General features: G+C 44.2%; 1 protein-coding gene across 1 annotated transcript in view; it reads right to left on the reverse strand.

Annotated features, from left to right (window-relative positions):
• ZNF618 (zinc finger protein 618) overlaps positions 1–21,838 on the reverse strand; it is a gene marked incomplete at both ends in the record, with an annotated part of 160,473 nt that overhangs the window by 25,746 nt on the left and 112,889 nt on the right. Inside the window, 6 exons of the mRNA XM_082009003.1 lie at positions 2,668–2,856; positions 9,570–9,659; positions 10,663–10,740; positions 11,507–11,542; positions 13,000–13,089; positions 18,976–19,059. Coding sequence (XP_081865129.1) covers positions 2,668–2,856; positions 9,570–9,659; positions 10,663–10,740; positions 11,507–11,542; positions 13,000–13,089; positions 18,976–19,059 — 567 coding nt within the window. The remainder of the gene's footprint in view (positions 1–2,667; positions 2,857–9,569; positions 9,660–10,662; positions 10,741–11,506; positions 11,543–12,999; positions 13,090–18,975; positions 19,060–21,838) is intronic.

Raw genomic sequence — 21,838 nt, forward strand, 5'->3', positions numbered from 1 at the left:
GTGGGCAAATGTATTTACTGTAGTGACTCAAAGGATAAACTAGAAATAAATAAAAGGAAAGGTGAACTGGCCAAACTAATGTGTATGGTCTACAGACTCTTCCCACATGTGGATCCTTTCACAGTCCACTGTAACTCAATGGGTTCATCTGAGCACGGCTTAGCAAGGCTCTGCTGGGCTCAGCACCACACAAATTGTGTAGGGAGGGAGTTGGGGGAAAGAAGTCTTTCACTCAGGACTGACAGGGACTGTTGAAAATTGGTATCAGATTGTTATTTCATTATGTATTTCTGCAGACCACTGAAGTGGTACAAACTGCTGTCATGACTTTCAAAAAGAGGCCCCAGCTCCCTGCAGCCTCACAGCCTCCCTGTGCTGAAGTGTGGCTCAGACACGCGGGCTTTATGTCTGATGTGGCTAGAAAAGACCTGAACTGCATGAAGCTCCCAGCCCGTGAATTTTGGCGCAGTCAGTCCTTAGTGGGCCCTTCCAAACCCTGAGCAGGCTCCTCAAATTATCCGCTACATTCCTGACTCTTTCTAAAATGCATGAGAACAGGAAAACTTGGTAATCAAATTAGTTTAAACACAGTCACATAAAACAGGGCTGAAAAGGAACTGGAGATATTATCTAGTCCATCCCCCTTGACAGATAAATAATAGGCCTTAAGTAACTAGAAAATAAGATGGCACAGTGGGAAAAAGAGACCACGACAAAATGGATTAGGCCAACCTACCCCCCAAGAGACCCAGGTTCAAATCCTGGCTTACGTCACACGTGGAAGTGAGTTGGAGGTCTCCAAAAATGTTTGGAAAAATTTGCATGGTAGTTTTGTCCTCATCCCCTATCTTTTCTTTATTTCCTCCCCCAAGTCTGTCAATAAGAAAAAACTGTTTTAATGCGTCTCCTTGGTCTTACTGTTTCCTTCCCACACAGGAGAGGGCAGCTGATAGAAGTTGTCTCTCTCTCTCTCTCTCCCCACCCCCCCCATTCCTGAACCTTTTGCATGCAAAGCAAAATTATTTGTATAGACAAAATAAGTGCCACTCCACTAAGTGTCTGTGCAAACACTGTCAGTGGAGTGGTACTCCACCATCTCTGGTATTATCTAGGCCCATGTGGAACGTTTCTAACCGCAACACTTGGAAGGCATCCCTTCTGGAGACTGTCTTCCTGATAGGTGTTATGGTCAATGCATTTGTACCAGAAATTCAAGAAGCCACTCAGATTGCATTTGTACAAGATGCTCCCTTGAAAGACACCACAGAAATGACACCACCAGATAGACAGGGTAGGACCCCCAGACTAAGTATTAGTCTCTTGAAGATCAATCTACCAGGCTCAAGCATCACGCAATTCCTTCCTCCATACAGGAAGTTTTTACTCAAGTTTTTAGCTCAAAGTTTTTACCCAATATACTGATACAGTTTTTGATTAGAGCTCTAAAGTTGGAGGAAAAAAGTGCCTTTATAAAAAACATCTCCCAGTTACTGCTCAGATGAATCTGGCCTGAGGAAGGCTCCCAGTTTTTCCACATTTGTAGGAGACATGAAACTGGAAGAAGCTGTTGCAAGTTTAAGTAAATAATGAAAAAACGTTTCTAAGCTTTAACTCCTAACTTGGTTGAACTGGATGGACCTCAAATTAGTAATAAAATCATAGAAATAAAATCATAGAGGTGCAATAACAATATGGAATCTCAGGATCCACAAGCTGTAAGACAGGTCAATCACTGCAACATCTGGTAGCTGCAGATGTGTGTCATCTAAGAAAAAGCATCCTTGTTCAGCATCCTGCGGCCTCTCCCACAGCCACAGCCACCTCTGCTACTTGGCATCTGTCCATGCCAGACATTTCAGGGGTGTTTTAACACCATCTGATTAACCAGCCCTTTCTCTGTACTGAGATGGAATATGTGTCTATCAATCCCACAGATTTAAGAGAGTGCTTCCCTGCTGCCTGGACGTGTCAACGCTATGCCCCACATCTATTTATTAATAGTTATTTTTCAGTGCTCTCTGCTTTTTTTTTTTTTTTTTATTCTTTCTGTTTTTTTTTTAAGGCTTGATCTTGTTTGGAAGGAGGAAACAGGGACTATGGGAAGATCAACCTTAGCTTGAGTCTTCTAACACCTCTGTAATGGTTCTGTGCCATTAATTTTGCTGCTGGAGCCCAGCTTCTCTCTCGGTGGTTCCTGTGGGGAGTGGAGTACTGTGAAAACACCTGTACTCCGTTTCACTCCCTCAGGAAGAGGCCTAGCCCTGAAGATATAGCTGTGAGGGAAACAAACACTAAATACAAAACAAAGCCGAAAACCAAACAAAAATCCCCATACCTGACAAGCCACTATGCCAATCCTTGTCAGGAAGGTCTCCTCAGTTTGTGACACCAGGATTTGAAACAGGGTCTTTTGTACCTCGTGGTTAGCACAACGCTTAAAAAACAACCAACTTGTCACTGAGAAAAGGTTATAAAGACCTACTGCTGATCTAATTTTTTATTTGTAATGTGCCAAAGGATCTAATCCCCTCCACTGCTTCTGGGAGTAGCTTTTCTGGGACAGTCATGGATAGAGCAGACTGAGTCCAGGAAGGGTCAAAAGCCAATCCAGGGCAGGATTGGACACTAAGCAGTTAAGAAAGTTGATGGTAGAAAGGCAATTGGTACCTGTGATGGCCTTGCTTCCTGGGGATCCAGAATTTGGAGCGCGGAACATCTGGGATTGGGATGCCGGTGGGACACCGGAGGGGGTGCGGTGCAGGAGGGTAGAACATCGGTTTATTGAAGCCGGTGTTTTTTTGCTGGATTGGCTCGCCTGTGTCTTCACTGCCACGAAGAGTGGAGATCGAGAGAACTCTGGATATGAACACTCAGAACTAGTGCCTGGACAGTCAGTCAGCTCCCAGATTGTGTGCCTTCTGGGAGGGTTGCTTTCTAACAGCCATGCTCACGAATCCCTTGCGTGGGGACCTGCAGCAACTGTGGATCCACTGATCCCATGTAACAAAATTGCATTCCCCACTCACCCGAGGGGAGAGATTATTGAAGCTTGTTAGTTCCCTTCCACACCTTTAACTGCCACGTGACCAACCCATTCCTCCTCCAGCAGGACTCACCCCATTCATCCGGGAGTATTATTTGATTGCCATGGCCTGGCTGGGTGTACCTGCATCTCTGTCCTCCACTTCTATATACGTAAGAGTTTGAGTTTTGAAAGCAGGTTTCTAGTATGATACTCAGAGCTCTGAATAGGGAGAAGTTTATATCTCTGTTACTTGATCCTTACGTAAATCCTAGAGATCTCCAGCTAAATTCCTTGTCTCGCTAACCAAATACAAAGGAAAGGGGGCTGTTGGTAATAGAAGGGAAGTAGGAGACAGAGTTCTCATCCTGCAAGTCAGGAAAAGTCTTTTGGCCCCCATCTCCAGATAAGTACTGGTGACATGTAGAGAAATTCTGAGTATTACTGGGATATGCTCTTTGAACGTATCTACATTTTGGTCTCTGCAATGCACAGTGAGGATCACCAGGAATTTTCAATGCCAAAAATCATATGAAAAACCTTTGGGAGGACAATCCTTTGTCTAGGCCCCATGGATTAAAGACAAAAATGGAGAAACAACCTAACAACCCCCTTCATTCCCCAGTGGCTTTTTCCACGGAAATTTGGATAGGGCTCCTGAAGCCAAGTCCCACTCTAACCATCTGCCATGAAAAATCACTAAGAAACAAGGTTCACATAACCCACAGCCCAAGCTCATTGCCAGTAATTTCTACAGAGTGGTATTTTAGGATGCTAGATGCTGGATGGATGAACACTAGCACCTGTTCATCCTATATAGTGTAACTCAGAAATATTTAACCACATGGAGCAGTTCTCTGTCACAGACTGCCATGGCAGCACAACAACCTGTCTCTGAAACAGGTGAGGAGAAAGGTCACCCAGACTGGGACTGGATGCTCACTGTGAAGTGATCTCATCTTTCCCTGTCAGCAGTCAGCAGCACTGAAGAATGAGAATGTGTACTTTTGAAGTGGCCTACAAACAGATACTCAAAGGAAACAGTTTTTTGGTTTTTTTTTGGTCTGTTACACAGATCCAAGATGACATTTTCTGTTCATGTTAGTTTACTCCTGCAGCAGATTCTGCACTAGGTTGTCTCATAGTTTAGGTCAAGATACTTCTCCTCTGCTTGGTCTCTGGCCAGCTGAATAGGCAGGAAGCTTGCTTTTGCTTCCTGTACTTCCTTTCAATCTCCATGGATAATCCTCTTCCAGTTGCTGCCAAACTGCCAGCAAAAATGTAGTCAGATATGACAATTTTCTGCTTACGTGTCATCTAGTTTCCCACGAGGCCCATTCCCACCAATTGCCGCTTTATTTCCCATCTATACCAAGAAGAAGTAGCAATCACCCAACTATTCAGTGTCAGAAACAGAAAGTATCATTGTGAATCCTCTGCAGTCCAGATAACTGCCCTCTCTCTGAGATCTGAAGAAAAAAGTCTCAATGATATGAAAACCTCCAAAATTATTTTTTTTCCCTCCCAACTTAAACAAATAGTGTGTCCTCAAATTCAGGCCCCAGGGAGAAGGCTGCTCCATCTGACACTAGGCAGAGACAGAGTTTGAACCAGCGAGGCAAGACAGACAAAAGAACATTAGTCCTAGCAGTCTGGAGGATGCTAATAATTCATTGAAAAAAAACCACTTCACAAAGGTGGTTAAAAGACTTGAGAATATTCAGATGAGAAGGCAAGGGGATAAATAAAGGACAAGAACAGCACACCTTACAATGGAAACATCAAGTCACTCCTTTGGCTTAACTGGGAGGTTAGTCACTCTGAAGTGACTTGACAGCAGGCTATACAAGGGTCTAGCAAGGACAGAAATCTGGTAACTTAGTCCTCCTTCACCTAGCAAAGTTACAAATAGGAGCTAGTGTCTGAAAGCTACATCTGGATATTTTTAGTCTTAATTTAATGAGGGTAATAATTCATCGAAATAATTACCTTAAGAGGTTGCTGCATTTTCTGTCACTCTTAACAGCAAGATTAGATGTCTCTCTAAAACATACATGAGCAATTAAATCAAGGCAATCCTATAGCATGCCTTACTCTGGTCTAACCAGAGATCACAGTGGTTCCTCCTGGCTTTCTCATCTTTGATAAGATCTTCAAGCTCTGTGAGCGGCAAGCTGTGACAGTGAAGTAGAAAATCTGGCAGACATTTAAACAGGTCTCCTAAAGCTACATAAAACCACACTACCACAATGCATCACAACAACAGAACAGAGATCAGATTATCCCAGTAACTTTGCTTTCTTCCAGGTAAATAATTTATGTATCACATTTCTTCAGAGAGATCTTGTCAGGATGCGTAAGGAACCATTCAGATGGTTCAGATGGAATTATACCATCAGCTCTGAACAAAACCGTATCTTTAATGCGTATGATGGAAAGCAATTCCTTAACAATGGCCTGAAATTCAATACGCTGAGTGGAAACCTCCGCTGTTGGAAACACGTCTTTCTGCAGGAAAAACCCTGTGCTCAAACCTGTCAAATTCTTAATGTGCTTCTTTATACATACAAACAAATATTGCCAGTGGAGCCTGTTGCTAAGGCACTGTAGGATCAGACCATGGGAAAAACATGTGGACTCACAGATTTCACTCAGTGAGATGAAGGAAGCAAAGACACACCATCCAACTGGAATCTGGGTCTGTTTTTTTCTTGCCGAGGCAGGACCTGTGGGAAAACTAGATGTGCTACCAAAAAGGATGCCTTTCCCAAAGAGGAAAAGCCATGATGGCAGCTGCCTTTAAGAAACACTGCGTCTAAGCACTTTTGATGAACAAATTGTATCCAGTGTCCTTCATGGTAAGAAAAGTAATTAAGCAGAGAGGCTTGATGAACTTCCTTGAGCATCTCAGGTGTCAGGGTGGATGTAGGTTGGTCCATCCCCTACAGAGCCAACTATGATCATGGGCAGGTATGGCAGGACAGGGTCTTTGACAGGGCCCATCCCACAGGCCCTGAAAGAGGTTAGCAAGGCAGGGCCAGAGATGACAGACAGGTACAACCAAGAGTCCAGATCATCAGGAAGTTCATGGCAATGAGACAGGTCCGTGGTCAAGCTGCAAAGTCAATCAACAGGTCTGGTCAGGGGCAGGATCAACTCTGGTGAGGATAACCAGGGCCAGACACATACCAGTGATTCTCAGAGAAGTCCAGAGTGATGAGACAGGGTTGACGTCAAGCTGAGAAGTCAGTCTACAGGTTGGGGTACAGACCAATGGGATCCACAGCCAGCCATGGGCATGTCTACAACTGAGCTGGAGACCAATATCCTACAGTGTAGCTCAGGCAGGGACTGATGATGCAGAGCTGAGCTGAAATACAGGGTTTGAATGTGGATGGAGGCCCCATGTGAGGCTGATCAGTGCCATTAAGACTTATTAGTGCACTCAGGGCCCTGACATCACTTTAGATTTTCATCCTGGAAGCAATGACCATGGATAGTTGTGCAGATTTCAGTGCTCTCACTACATACTTCCGTGACCAGGGAGTCTGCTGCCTTATCTGCAGTTACCAGAAGAGGATACGGTGAGTGCACACTCCTGAGCCTGAACTCACCAAGCTAAAACCCACTTGATGGCTCTTCTAGCCAGTCCACATCCCAAATGCACTAGGTTTTTGCTGCACTGTAAATACATCATCTAAGAGCAATCACAATAGCCCAGCCACCTGCAAATGTGGTTAAATCAGTTCCATTTTACAGAGCAGACAGAGCCTGGAGGAGGACAGAAAGAAATCTCTGAACCCTCCCCCTGTGCACCTCCATTCAGAGACATTCCTAAAACTGCAGCAATGAATGTGCCTACAATCCACATTTTTGGGAAACAGCCTCTGATACCCTTCTTAGAAAGCGTGAATAGGCTGACAGAAAGAGCATAAGAATATGTATTTTAAAAGTAACAGCCCAGTCCTAAGCATGTGAAAAAGCCCCTACTCCTCACTAAGAAAAGGGAACTTGCGAAGGAGACATTTGGCATTAAAAATTCCAGGGAACTCCACAGCAGAGCTCTTTTCCACACAGCTGGTATCCAGCAGCACTGACCAAAAATTACCCTGCAAGGTCCTACTGACCATGCGGGATATGAGTCCTTGTTTTAGCCCATTTTAAAAAAATTTTTATCCATTATCACAGAAAACCAGAAAGACAGGCTCCGGAAGGGAAGCTTGCACTCAAGCAGAGAGACCCAGAAAGCTAAACTGGTAATGCTGTAGTGATTTCCTTACCAGCTCCCACTACGACTAACTTTTCAGCATTTGTCTTATAACCACAAGAACAAGACCAGGGTAAAGACACACTCTCAGCTCTACTTGATTGCTAGGGCATGAGAAATGCCAGTTGTGCTTTTCACAAGTGATACGTTTACAGCTTCCTCACAGGACCTTGGTTTACAGGAAGAGCAGAATCTGAGCAGTAGAAAGGTGGGAGGATGTACTGGCCAGCCTGCCTTGGGAGCTAATCATGCCCTCTCCTGTATGCTCGTCAGGGTTAGTGGTTTTGTCACTGTAAATCATAAATCTTACTGGTCATGGGGATTAGGAAAGGAAAAAAAGGGTTAAAAAAAAAAGGAAAAAGAAAAGATTATGGGGACAGTGTTAAACCTTATGAAAATATTATCCTCATCTGATCTTAAGTGTCCTCATAGTTAAAGATATTTGCTGAAAGGACTGGAAACCCATCTGCACATCTCAGTGCCTCCTTGTCTAGTCTGCAGCAGGGGCAGCTTCTTTTGCTTTGCTTTCACAAAGGTTACTGCAGAAACCATGGTGCAAGAATAGCTTCAACCCCAGTATTCAAAAGAATGCGCCTCCTCCTCCAAAACTGGCTTCTGGTACTCAAAAAGTGGCCATCAGGACCCTGCAGCTGCACTCAGCACAGGGAGAAGGGCAGTATCTGTGTGGACCATTCAATCTGCAGTCAGACCTGCAGGGCCTACTTCAGGCAAATACCTCTCAAAGAAGAATAGTTGTGTTTTTCTTTTATGCTGGATAGCCTGGACTGGAACGAGCAGGTTCAGCCTAGAGATGTTTGGGAGGGTAGAGAGATATCCATAGCGATAAATACCCTTGAAATGGGAAGTACTGGGAAGCTAAGAATCTCCTATTGCTGAGAGGAGAGTCAATGCACAGTCCTTACAGCATACTGCTCCTTAGCTATCTGTACAGGGGTGGACTAGAGACATCAAAGCCTTGGTGTCTGAGGGGCTCATCTATATTAGGAGATTCACCTACTGCACTTGCGGGTGCAGGAATGTTTAGTAATAACAGTTATGTGTGCAATCATAAGCACTGGGTTAGTTCCCTTGGGCAGGTGGGAGATGAAAAGAATAACTTTGTGATGATAGTGGTAGAGGTTTACACCCTCCACCTTCTACCATGATCTTGGTCCATCTCCATGCTCCAGAGAACCTGCATGGGAGCTGTCAAGAGCCACCAAGCCATGACCCACCTTAAAAGTGATAGTCTGGTGGACTATGTTCCAAATTTATTTCTAAATATGTCTAAAACCAAAGCTGCCTTATTACAATAACTTAAAAACCTAACTGAAGCTGAATTTGGTGAGGAAGGAGTGTGCGCTCCCTCTGCTGGCTGCGGATGAGCAGCTAAAGAAACCCACTAAGCTAATGAGCTTGGCTCATCCATCCTCACCATCAGCCAAAATGCTGGCAGCTGGACAGACACGGGCAAAGAGCAACCACGCTGGCTCACAGCATTAACATCACAGTAAAGCACAGGGCAGTGCTATGAAAGAAGCATGAAGTTCAGGTGTAAAGAACTTCTCTGCATACTTTTAAAGCACTGAAAACCAGCATGTAGCAAGAATTTCTCTCAACTATTTTACTAAAATTTTGCACTGAATTACACTTAATTGCTCATTAAAACCTCCCCTTTGTCTGGGGACTGCAGATTGTAGTGCCCCTCCAGATTGCAGATCGTAGTGTCGTGTAGTATGCTGAGAACTGCCTCTTCCTGAGCTCCCTGAAATAAATATTTTATTGCCTGTGATTTAGTAGCAAGCTGCCAAGGTAATTTACATGATTTTGAAAACCAGTTTTAACTCACTGTCTGTAATAATTTCTCATAAGCTCGTAACAAAGATTCTTCTTCCCTAGCCTGTATGTTCACTCATTATTTAGGGGATTCTAAAAATTCTGTGCATCATTTTGTAATGTGCACTTTAGGTACCAGCACCTTCAGTTAAACAACCAAATAAAATATCAAACCCCCAAGGAACACATGTAGAATTGCATAGACTTTGGTAAAAGTTCAGTGACATTACAGACCTAACGGTAACAGTGTCCCTCTGAGAGGAGATTCCAGCTCAGCTTTACAGTGCCCTGGTCAGCACATGATCTATGTCCTGCCAGCTGCGATCCCACAGGTCCAGTGGAAGGAACCACAAGAATGACACTCTCTCCTGCAACCCTTGTGTTTGCCACCAGCCACTGTAAATCATAGTCTGTAATGAAATAGATCTCCAGCAGGATACTCACTAATAGGTGCATGCAGCGCCACATGTTCTTGGTAGGGAGTGTAGTATTTGTACTGCTTGCCACAGAATTCACAGGTGTAATTGCCAGTTTCTGTGAAGATGAAACAAATACAAAGATCAGAAAGGAGTGCAGCATCCTCTCACTCCGAGATACAACCACCGAATTCCTGACTTTTTACATAGAAATGGGCCAGGTCACAAAAACTAGAGTATATTCTTCATGCACTTGGAACTTATCTGCCCTGTCTTTCACACAGCCTTCTCCCCAACAAATGCAACGGTTAAAGCCAGTGTCCAGAGTTATGGATGGTGCATAAAAAGTCCAGCAGAACTGAGCGACCTACAGGAGATTATCCCAAAATTACAGCAGGTAAACAAAGGAGAGAATCCATTTCTAAAGTCTATATTACAGATGACACAGTTCTGTCTTCTGGTTACAGACCGTCTGTGATGTGTGGACAACAGCAACAGTCAAACTAGGAAACAAGCTGTCAAGTTTAAGTCTTAATTACAGAACTTTTATATTGGAATTGTAAGCTTCTCTTCCAGGAGGGGCTTTTCTGCAATAACTGTGCTAATTCCTCCTCTAGGGGTACTTGAAATAATGAAGTACCGTAACCATACACTGACACCTCCCGCTCCTGCCAGTGCTGGGAAGTACAGAACTGACAGCAAGCTGCAAGCCAAAGGAAAATCCAGGTTAATCAACTGTTTTCAAAATGGAGAGTTCACATAAATGCTTTGGCAAAGTCTGGTCCTCTCTTTGTTTCACTCTGATCTGTTTGATGAATGCACCACAAAGGCAGTGTGAATGCAACCACCTGCCAAGTCTGCCAATACACCTTAACACCCATTCTAATGACCGCCAGCTTGCTTTTCTCCTGAGTCTCTTCCCTGTTCTCTTTGCAGAGCTCTTGAGCAGAAAACACCATAAAACTGCATTTCTTAGAGCCAGGGCTGCTGGTGTTTGGTGTTCATTTGAACCTAAACATATCTTTCTGCTAATGCCAGATTAGCTAGGCACTCCAGCTAATGCCAGATTTGAAACCCTTGTGCTTTCTCTTTCCCATTTGAAGCTGCATAATAACTCATACTTGGACCAATCTTCTGGAATGGCTCTGGCTCCTCCTCCTTCACTTCATCTGCTGCTATGACGGCCTGGTCATAGGGGTCTGCAAGAAAACAGAACCAGCAAGAGAGCTGACAAACACCCTCAGGTTTTCCTTCTACAGCTGCATGGGCACTGAATGCTCCTGCATCTGTAATAACATTTCAATCTGTAACAAGATTTCAAGACAGGAATTATAAACCCAATGACCCCTCTGTCTGACTTGGGTCCCTCATCCTCCTCAGGTGCCCCAAGCAGATATTACCCCCCTTCCAGATCAGTTACACGCCTTGTAGATAAATAATGTTTAAAAAATACAGAGAAAGACTGAACAAACACACTGCAAAGCCTGATTAATATTTTCTGATTTTCTTCCAGTGCATCTCCTATCTAATGACGTTATACTGTCTGAGAGTGGGCACAGTAAGGCAGTCTGCACACAAGTCAGCTAACAAATACTGACCAGTGACTTTCTGCCATCTAACACCACAGCTAGCAACAAATCAGAACCCAACCCATTTTATAAAATAATTTAATTAATTATGCCTTGAACAATTCACTAAATCACCAGAGACATGAAACACCTGTTTCTTTGATTTTCAAAAGCCTGATCAATTGTATGTACAACAAAAGCCTGGTATCTACTAGGGCTGGGCATCAACCTACTGGCTGTACATGTTGGGGAAGGGAGAGAGGCTGCTCCTCTCCTGCTGCAATCAGTGACAAAACTCCCTCGACTCTTACAAGTGTAGAATCGGACCTGCTGTGCCTGAATTACTAAATATTTGAAAAGGTTTGTGAAATAAAGCACACGACGGATCTCGGCTTACCTGCCCGGTTTTCTGGGGCCCCTTCCACACTAAAAACTAACACAGAATAGAAGAAGGAGGGGAAGAAACAAAACAGAAATTAAATCCTCTTAAATGGCCTTGTTTTCCTCCTGTATTTCACGTACCACTTCAGCATATTGCAGCCCCACAGAATAAACCAGGCTTTGTGCCCCAGTCCCTCCTCTTCCCGGCAGCATCCACACAGGAACTAGTTGAGCATGCCCAGCCCTAATGTACACAGATTCTCAAGGCCTTTGTTCTGACACTGACACAGCCCCGTGTGAAGTTCAGATGCACAGCTGCCTCATGCTTGTGTTTGCTAGACACAACCAGCACCTTGGAGGAACCGAGACAAACAGTGTCCTTGCAAGACACAAGTGGAAGGTGTTTCCAAATCCCTCTCAACCCTAGGCAGAGGTCCCTGAGCAATAGCTATGAAGACACATTTCTGACAGAAGCAGAAGCCCATCTCACAGTCACTTTCAGTCCCAGTAATTTTATTTTGGCTCCGCATGGGAGGAAAGGAGCTTGTGGTGGTACACTGCAAGAGCATGCTGGCTGTTCTTAGAGCATATTCAGATGTCTACACATTCCAGTCAAAACCAGCAGTTTTTTGGACACCACATAATTGTGAAAAACCACTTTCTTTTCCAAGACAGTCCAGAGTTTCAAAACCTTCTGCTTTCCAAGCAGCGTCTTTCTAAAACTCTGCCAGGGCTTCCTCCTTGGCCAACTGAGGAGCAATACCAACAGGCTTGTAGCATACGCAAGTGAGGATTTGGAGTATCTGTGAGCTCTGAGTTGATGAGCTCTAGATGCTCAGTGAGCAGGGGGCCAGTCAAAGACAGTATGTTGTTGCTTCTATTTCCCCCGATGCAGAAAAAAGAAACACTGCTTCTGGAGGAAGGTGCCTGCTTCTGTCTGAGTGTCACCAGCCTAGGCCACACCTACATTCACATAGCAAAAGTTGGCCTGTAAGGTCCACTGACAACTGCATCAGTTCACTACCACAGTGATTAACAAGAACGAAACAACGTTTGTCAACTCTGAAATGTGGTTTCTTACAGAGAAGCACGTTGGGAACAATCTTGTGAAGTTAGAAACCAAAAGGCAACCAACTCTTGCCCAATGAGTAGCCAGACTGACAATTTACCTTGAAGGACTCAGCTCTAGCATATCTATTCTAACCATGAACCTTAATACAGATAGGAGGACTGCAAGGACTACAGATCCCAGCAGAGGGTGTTACTTTGATGCACGCAAAGAGAATCAAGCACGGCAAACTTCTTGCTGCAGCGCCTGTGGACTGTGCCTCCACTGACAAAGGCGAGTGAGCCATGCTGTGCAATGTCCTGTACATCACAGGCCGCACTGTCCTGCAGAACCACATTTTGCCTTCCACAGCAAAAGACTTCTCAGACTTTCTTCAACAAAAGACACAGCAAAGACTTCTCATTCTAGTTTGGGTGTCTAAGTGTCAAAACAGTACTCACCATCCACGGCATGTAGGTCTCTGTGCTCTTGGAAGCAGCTATAATATTTATACTTTTTCCCACAAATGTCACATGTGTACCTAAAATTGTCTGTAGGAAGAAGAAAACAGGCCACTTTAGAAACTTTGAGGTAAAAGGCAAGCACTCCAGACGACGCTGCTCAGTCAGACACCCCTCATGCAGTTACACTCAGCCCACATGCTCTGTCAAATCCCTAAGGCACGCAGACAACCACTGCTTCACAATGTCCCCCGTGTGCACCACGCTATATGGCTTGGGGCATATTCTGGTTTTTTAATTCCTACTCAGGCAGCTCTGCTCTCCAGTACAGCCTCCACAGGACCTCACAGCAGTGAAGATGCAGAGCAGCAGGCCTTTGGAAGTTCAGGGCTACAGTAGGCAAGCACTGGTCAGGATGGGGACAAACTGGCAGAACTAAACACAGAGCTGTTAGAAGTCAAAGCCTTAATATGCCAACTACAACATGGACTGGATGTACCTGCATGCTCATACCACACTCGGTTCTCACTGCTGCTGCTGCTTACTGGTTACCAACTGCACCCAAGATCCCGTATGGGCATGTTATATCAAACAAAACCAAAGAGAACCAACAATCCAAAACACGCACAACAGTAAAGTGCTCAATGATCAGGAGGACAGATGGAGCCTGGTTTCATAGATGTTTGCACCCTAGACCCCCTCCCTTTATCCCAGCAACAACAGACCCCTTCACCACAGCTGTGTGGAGAAGACATGACAGATGCAAAAAAGCTCGAGATGCTTATGAATTTGTTTTGGTCTGACTGGTGACAATGAATCTCTTTCTTTGGCTCAGCTACCATGTCAGTGTAAGAGTAAAATTTCACTTGTCAGCTTGGTGGAGTTTTTCCACTGTCTGATGTCATACATACACCTCGGGGTACAGACTGACATCCGCAAGTAGTTACCCCACTGCAACGTGCAGCACTGTCCTTGCCAACTGACCACAGTAGCCGATGGGTTCCGTGCTGCTGCCCTGTTGAGAACTAAAACACATCAGCTTGTGTAGGCACAAAGGATCTTGAAACGAATGTGTTTTACTTCACAACAGGAACAAGTTAGGAGTGTACACATCAGCTACTGCAGCTCCACAGATGAGCTGCCATTCAGTAAGTTCCCCTGCAGTAGCTCAGTTGTTTGTATTCATGTATCCATACGGTTAGCAAAGTTAAAGCCTTGTTTTTACCTCTTCCACGTTGTGTTCAAACACACCAGAGTACGCACATTAAGTAAGCTTTTACTTTACGTCTCAATAATTTTATTTTTAAAAAAATGAAGTATTTTAAAGTAGTATGCATTGGTACAGTCTAACTGCTCACTTGGGTTCACTACTGTAGTCCATCAGCACACAGGCTTTCAACACTAAACGAAGATTCACTTTCTGTCTTTTATTCTACTTGGCAGAGTCGAAGTAGAAGCTATGGTGGTCTAGAAGAGAAAAACACCAAATATAAAGGGTGTTAAAGAGCTGGGCACTGGAACTTTACTTCTGCTACCAAAAAATATTTGTATTTCATCAGAGCAATGTTAAGCTAGATCTAAGAGATTTTAAATAGTCTAGGCTGAAAAAGTGAGACAGAGCCCAGGCGTATATACCGAGATGAAAAGGATTCGCTGCTTCACACAGTGCGCTGCTTAAGGATGAAAAGGAGGAGAAGAAAAACACGACTGTGAGACCATTCAAGTGATAAAAGCACTGGTGGGTCACATTCAACTGTGTTTCTTTATTTAATCTTAGGCAGTCTCCTGCTGTGGTCATGCAACAGCATGGGAGCTCTCAATCTATCTTGGACCCTTTCTGACAATGAAGAGAATCTAATGATTGCTAGTGAATATCTGTGTATCTATCTGTTGCAAAAAAACAATTACAATCAGTTATTAGCAAAGGAAATTCATAATGCGTCATCACTAACCAGTCCCACATCGCTGACTCCCCCAAAGACAAGAAACCAACCTTCTTTTTGAACTGTAATGAGCCATGTGGTACATGAACTGAAGACTAATTCTTCAAAGGAGTACCAAATACTAAGCACTTTCAACACCTCCATTTGGAGGAATAAAACTATTATGGCCTTAGTTTGGAAGAAAAGTGCTCAATAAAGAGAGAGACTTGTTAGAAAATAATAAAATTAAATGCTAGGCACACCATCTCACAGACTTAAACAGGCATGGCTAGTTGTAGTCTTTATAACTTAAGAAAGATTGTGGGGATCTTGCTGTGAACAGCGAAGACTTGAATAGCACATGCTGGGTATGACCACTTCCTTCTGTAGGCAGTGTGGAGAAAATTAAAACATGATAAAAAGTATAACTATGCACCCCAAGAGAATAGGGTTTGCTTGTTTTGTTAGGGGACTGTTTTCCCTAAGGAAGAATGACCTCCAGAGATTATAGTGAAACAAATCATTATGAGAAATAAGAATTTGTTCCAGTTGGTATTGGTACTAATCTCTTCCTCAACTCTTTAAAGGAGATAACGCCCAGCAAACGGTGCCAAGTCTCAGAGACGAGGAGGTTTACGGAGAATTCAGAAAGTATCAGGCGACTGCCGATGTGTAGCTAAGCTTTACCCCCTCTGAACAATGGTCACTCTTCTAGGGCTGCACTCAAGTGCCAGAATTCCTCCTTCTTACCCAATAAAGCTGTCTTTGCTGACAGCCATCGAAAACTTCTAGTGCTGTTCCCAGCAGCGACAGCTTTCTTAGCAAGAAGCTCACTGAGCAAAATTAGCCTGTGTGCTACTACTTTTCCTGCTCCGAGTTATAACAACTACACCAAGGTAGATTCCAGCTGGGGTACCATAGTCAATATATGTAACAACATAGCTTTCAATGGGAAGAGCTACAAGGGACTCCAAGTGCTCAGGTGTGCCTGCAAGCCCATAGTGAAACCCCCATCCCTAAACCTCTGGAGAGGTGGTACCAGACATAGCCAAACTAATGGTACTTAAGCAAGTCTGCTCAGATTCAAGCTGTCTCCTATCACCAGACATGAACGCAGTGCAGCTCCACGAAAAGCAAAAACATACCAATAGGCACTATTAGGACATCAGGAAAAAGACAGGATAAGATACCCATTAGCCCACTAGCACAGAGATTCAGTGCTGTCCCTTACTGGTATTCAGGCAACAGTCCTGCAGAACGCATCCTTGCTGCAAGCTGAGCAATCACCCTATTACACTGCTGCAAAGCTGGGGTTTCAAAATGCTTAAGACATCCAGTTAAAAACCAAACTCCAGCAAATACCATTCCTCCTTCATGCTCATGAGTCTTTCCAAGGGGAGTAGAGATTCCAGAAATAGGTCTAAGATTAATGGCCTTATATGCTTAGTCAGCCCGCATTCAATCTCGTGAAAATACATGCACCAAAATGTGGCATCACATCTTAGCAAGCAACAGCCTTGTTACAAGCCTCAGATAGAAATGACTGACATACTAAGATGGCAAACAAGCAGGTTTTTCAAGTACCCCAAGAAATAACTCCATGGGATCTGAAGGCATTTTGAGTACTCTGCCTACAAGTGCACCTCCAGTAAAATACAGGCAACGTGCTGCTCTTTTCTGCCTGTCTCCTGGGGCTGCTGCCGGCTGGCGCCTGTCGTGTGGTCTGTGTTCCGCAATGACTTGTAGCTGCTGAATACCCTGCCCTAGGGATGATCAGCCAAGTCATCTTTCTTTCTAGATGTAACATTAAATATTTTGAGATTTTTTGTTGTTTTGCTTCAAATATTCAGCAGAGAAGAAAGCACGTATTTCATTTTGTCAGGAAAGAAGGAGGGAAGAGAACACATGCCCAACAGTGGCAGGCAGAAGAAGAGGCTTCTTTCCTTAGGGCACTTGGCCGAGGGCATCAGTGGATTTTGCTCTAGAAACCCATGAATGACAGCAATCAGAAATTTGTTGAAAGGTCAGGACTTCTGTATCACAAGCTAAAACTACAGATCACTTAACCCTCCCTCCTAAGTGCAGCAATAGAAGACCTCAAAAACTAGTTCCCACTGGGCTCAAAGAGCTCTGTGCAGCATCACTGAGACCCAAATTAAAAACAGTTACATATATCACCCAGATGACATCCCTGCAATGACAACAGCACATCCCGTCAAGGGTCCAGAATGATGGGTCTCCAACACAGCACACTGCGGGAGCATCTTAAGGACTTCTCCAAGGAAAAGAACAAAATTTTTCTTCACCTGATTCAGAATTCATACTGACCTTTCAAATGGAAGTAGCCACAAAAGCTACTTGACAGAGGACCTCTCATGGCAACTAGGCACTTTGCAGATACTCTTGAATCCTAAGTGATCCTACTCTTATAGAGCACTGCAGAAAGAGGACAGCCTCTAAATGTGGAAGGACAAAACTGCTGAATGTGAATAGATTGCAATGGTCTGCTGAATCATTTCTACAACCCAGCAGTGTTCTAGGTCCCAGTCAACAAAAAACCAGCAAAATTAAAAAAGAAAAGAAGGCAGTCTGGACCCCACTCCTTGTTCTGCTCCATGATCAGAGTGGCACTTTTACACCAGAAGGTTTGAGAGGAAAGGAAGCACCAGACTCCAGGAATTCCACATTCCTGGCTCACCCTGGGAAACGACGTTTCCCAAACAGTTCATAAAGTCCAGCAGCATCTCTGAAAGGGGAGGGGGACTGGATTTCTTACAGTTAATCCCACTGCAATACATTTATCTGCCATTCCTCTTTCTGAGGTTGTCATGTTTCTCCCTGACCCTAAACAGACTTTCTGAGTAAGGCTTAAGTGACAACGAAGTATCAGCACTGTCCCTCCAGCCACGCCAGTGGATCGCAGGACAGTCCATAAGATGCTCTGATGGAGGGTGAAGGGATGGAGAGCAGCCCTGCTGAGAAGGATTTGGGGGCACTGGGGGATGAAAAGCTGGACATGAGCCGGCAATGTGCACTCGCAGACCAGAAGCCAACTGTGTCCTGGGCTGCACCCAAAGCAGCGTGGCCAGCAGGGCGAGGGAGGGGATTCTGCCCCTCTGCCCCGCTCTGGGGAGACCCCCCTGCAGTGCTGCATCCAGCTCTGGAGCCCTCGGCACAGGAGAGACATGGACCTGCTGGAGCAGGGCCAGAGGAGGCCACCAAAATGGAACAGCTCTGCTGGGAGGACAGGCTGGGAGAGCTGGAGGGGTTCAGCCTGGAGCAGAGAAGGCTCCGGGGAGATCTTATTGCAGCCGGCCAGGGCTGAGAGGGGCTGATAGGAAAGATGGGGACAGACTTTTTAGCAGGGCCTGTTGTGATAGGAGAAGAGGTAACGGTTTTAAACTAAAAGAAGGTAGATTCAGACCAGATACATAAGGAAGAAATTTTTGCCACTGAGGATGGTGAAACCCCGGCCCAGGTTGCCCGGAGAGGTGGTGGATGCCCCATCCCTGGAAACATCCCAGGTCAGGTTGGACAGGGCTCTTTGGCAACCTGCTCGAGTTGAAGATGTCCCTGCTCACTGCAGGGGGGTTGGACTAGATGACCTTTAAAAGTCCCTTCCAGACCAAACTCTTCTATGATTCTATGCTCACACATTCCTTAACTGTTTCCTGAAACTCTGCTGGCAGATGCTGGAGTCCTTATGAGTCCTGCTGGTGATAAACACAGAGCGCTGGACCTGGTGAATATTCGGCTGTGTAGGAGTACTGAGAAAAGCATCATCTTTCCTGGGATGTCTGTCTCACTGAAAGGAACTACAAACAATTCCAGCACTCTTCAGTAAGAGCCAAAGCCACCACAGCTAAAACCCCTAATGCAAAGAAACAGGAAAGGCTGGCATCTTCTGAGCTGTGATACATGCTTGCCACTAGGAAACACCCTTCTGAGCTGTGTCCAGTTTACAGACTACCTGAGCAGCCTCCCCAGAAGACCCAGAGTGCAGCTACTGCTTCCTTACAACACAGCAGGGAGAAAAAACATCTAGGACCCTCACTTGCTTCTGTGGCTTCCACCCAGGGCAGCACAAAGGCAACTCTGGAGAAAGGCTTCTTCTCCCTTTCAGCAGCCAGAGGGGCACCTGGAGGGAAAGGAACACATTTATGGCTTCCTAAGCTAGCAGGATATTCCTCATGCAGGTTCACAGACGATTCCTTTGACCTAACTAACCCTTTGGCATCTTTAGGGGCTTCCTTCTAGATGCTGGACTGGCACTTGGGGAGAGGTAAAATGCAACTCTGCTGACATAGAGCTTACTGCCTGTAGACTCCACCTACTCCTCATTCAAACTGTGTTCTTGCACAGAAGTTATGAGCTTTCCACCTGCACTTTACAGCCAAGTAGAGAGCTGCCAGTAAAATCAGTTGCAACATACATCAGAACTCAACTTCAAGGTGTTTAATGGCAAAATTCCTTGAAAAGGGAGCAGGACTGAGCCCAAAGTCAGCAGCAACCCCTTCAGAGGATTAAAGTATCCAGAGTTATATTAGTAAGGATTAAATAATAATAAAATCCAGAACTTTGGAAAGGACAGGAACCCTCACACACAAAGGCACAAGCCAGCTCCTAAGTGGGGGTTAGGAAAAAACTTTCCCTGTGGGCAAACTATTCCAAGATCACTCATTTCATGATCATTTATTTCCTTCCCACAAACATTTGGCCTTTGTCAGGAACACAAGAGACATCTAGGCACCCACTGGCTTAACCAGGCATGGTGCTTCCCATGCTTCACAAAGGGGGGTCCTCAGGCTGCCAAGTACCAAGCCAAGAAAAAGGTAATCTCAAATCCTCACACAGAGGAGCTAAATCCCTTGAAATCACCAAAAAATGGTACAAGATGTTAGCTCACCTTTAAGCTGGCAAGGGTCTAAATGACAGGTGAGAGGGCATGGAGCCGCAGGCTTGTGCTCCGTTTCTTGCTGAAGCATTTCAGAGCTTAGTCCCAGCTCCTAGGAAGAGCTGTTGCAGGTGCATTCAGTAGCTACAGGACTGACTTGACCTTACAGCATTTTTTAAGCTGCTTTCAAGTAGATGGCCAGTGACTTCTCTGAATTCTGGGATACTTCATCCAAACCATGTGTCAGCTGAATGTATCGGCATGATGGAGGTCTGCGTGTAATCCCTCCAGGTTTGGAAACTTGATGCCAGACTACCAGGAACTTCCATACAGAGGGGAATATCCTCAATTTCTCAGAGACAGTCCCCTTGTTCATAATAGTCTGATGGTCACATTTTTTTAAACATTTTGGGGAAAAGGTGTTTTGAGTACTACTTGCTGAATGTTGAGAGAGAAAAGACTTCCCAGGCATTCTCAGCATGTTACACATCAATGAATTTCCTTCTCCCACAGTTAGAAGTATGTTGAAGTTGATTACAAACAGACAGCAAATACCAGCAATTTAAAGTGAAAATATTACGGCGCTTTAAAATTATCCCCAAAACTGGCATTTGAACCAGGATATTCAGACTCCATCACAAAATTCAGACACACCAGACAATATAATTAATGCCAGCAGATCTGGTTTCATAGTTCTTCATTCTGGTGTGACTTCAGGGCACTGTTTTATATTCTCGTTGTAACAAAGTGTAAGATAAAGAATGTTGGAAAGAGAGATTCAACATGCTACTACCAGCAATTTGACAATGAACAGCCTCAACGTTGCATAATTCTAAAAAAATAGGTGTACTTGTACACAACTAACTTGTTGACGCAATAAGATTTACCTTTTGTAGCAATAAGGACGCTGAATCTCTGTCTTGAGTTTTTCAACTCAATTCAGCCCACATTGTGGAGTTATGCACAACACAAAATAAAAGCCATTTTAAACTCCTTTTGGAATCAAAATGGTTTGGCTGGGAACACACGTTACTTTACCTACTTCACAACTGTTTAGATTTAATGATGTAGCACTTAAGAGTTTCATAAAGGAAAAGCAAACATCATCTTAACTTTTTCCTACTCATTTGTCCATGACTAGAAATTTTGTTCTTACTGTGATTTCCAGCTGGGAATTCAGAGGGAGTATCTAGTTTGGATACTGCCTAATTTCCAAAGTGGAAAAGAAAAGTGACAGTTAAATGACTGAGCAGCACTGAAGAAGAGATCCTGGCTCCATAAAACTTCATAAAGAACAAAATCCAATTAAAATAAGCTAGGAAGGATGTAGAATCCTCCTCTCTACAATCACCCAAGATAATCAAGAACTCTTAACCTTTTTGCTTAGGTTGAAAGGAAGAGGTCTTCAGAAGGCAATCCTTGTATTGCTCTGCCTTTCCTGGTTATGAATATCCTGAGATTTGAAAATACTGAGAACTTAAATACTTGAAGTGTTTTGGGTTTTTGTATGCAACATTGTTCAGGTTCAATGTTGTTGAAATGCCAACAAGCAGCTCAACAGACAAAGGTTCAGGCTAAAAGAATAACCTGGAATAATTAACGGCATTGCTGCTTGTACACCTTTTCTGTTGCTAAATTTCAACCCATGTTGGAAGATGGAAAGTCCATCCCTTCTCAGTGAACGGTGGAGGGATGTATTTCTATCTTCAGTAAAGCTCTCCTGGCATTTTCAGGACAAACTGGCAGATGATCAGAACAGTCTAGGATTACTAAAATTCTCATCCTTTTTTATTAGAATAAATGTATTTCTCCATCAATTTTGTGGCCTAGGAACTCTGTAAGGGATTTGTTGCAAAGTATTAACATCCAGATTTCTGTAAACATGGTCTATTTGGTCAGTATCTGGGAAAGGGGCAGAAATTTAATTTTTATCGGTATATTATCAATTTTCTGCGTAAGATCATGTGAAGATCACAGATATATAGACAACTTGAAAGCCTCCTTTCCTAAAACCTTAGATTAA

Source organism: Phaethon aethereus, assembly GCF_964289735.1.
Source record: "Phaethon aethereus genome assembly, chromosome: 20".
In the NCBI taxonomy this organism is placed as follows: Eukaryota; Metazoa; Chordata; class Aves; order Phaethontiformes; family Phaethontidae; genus Phaethon; species Phaethon aethereus.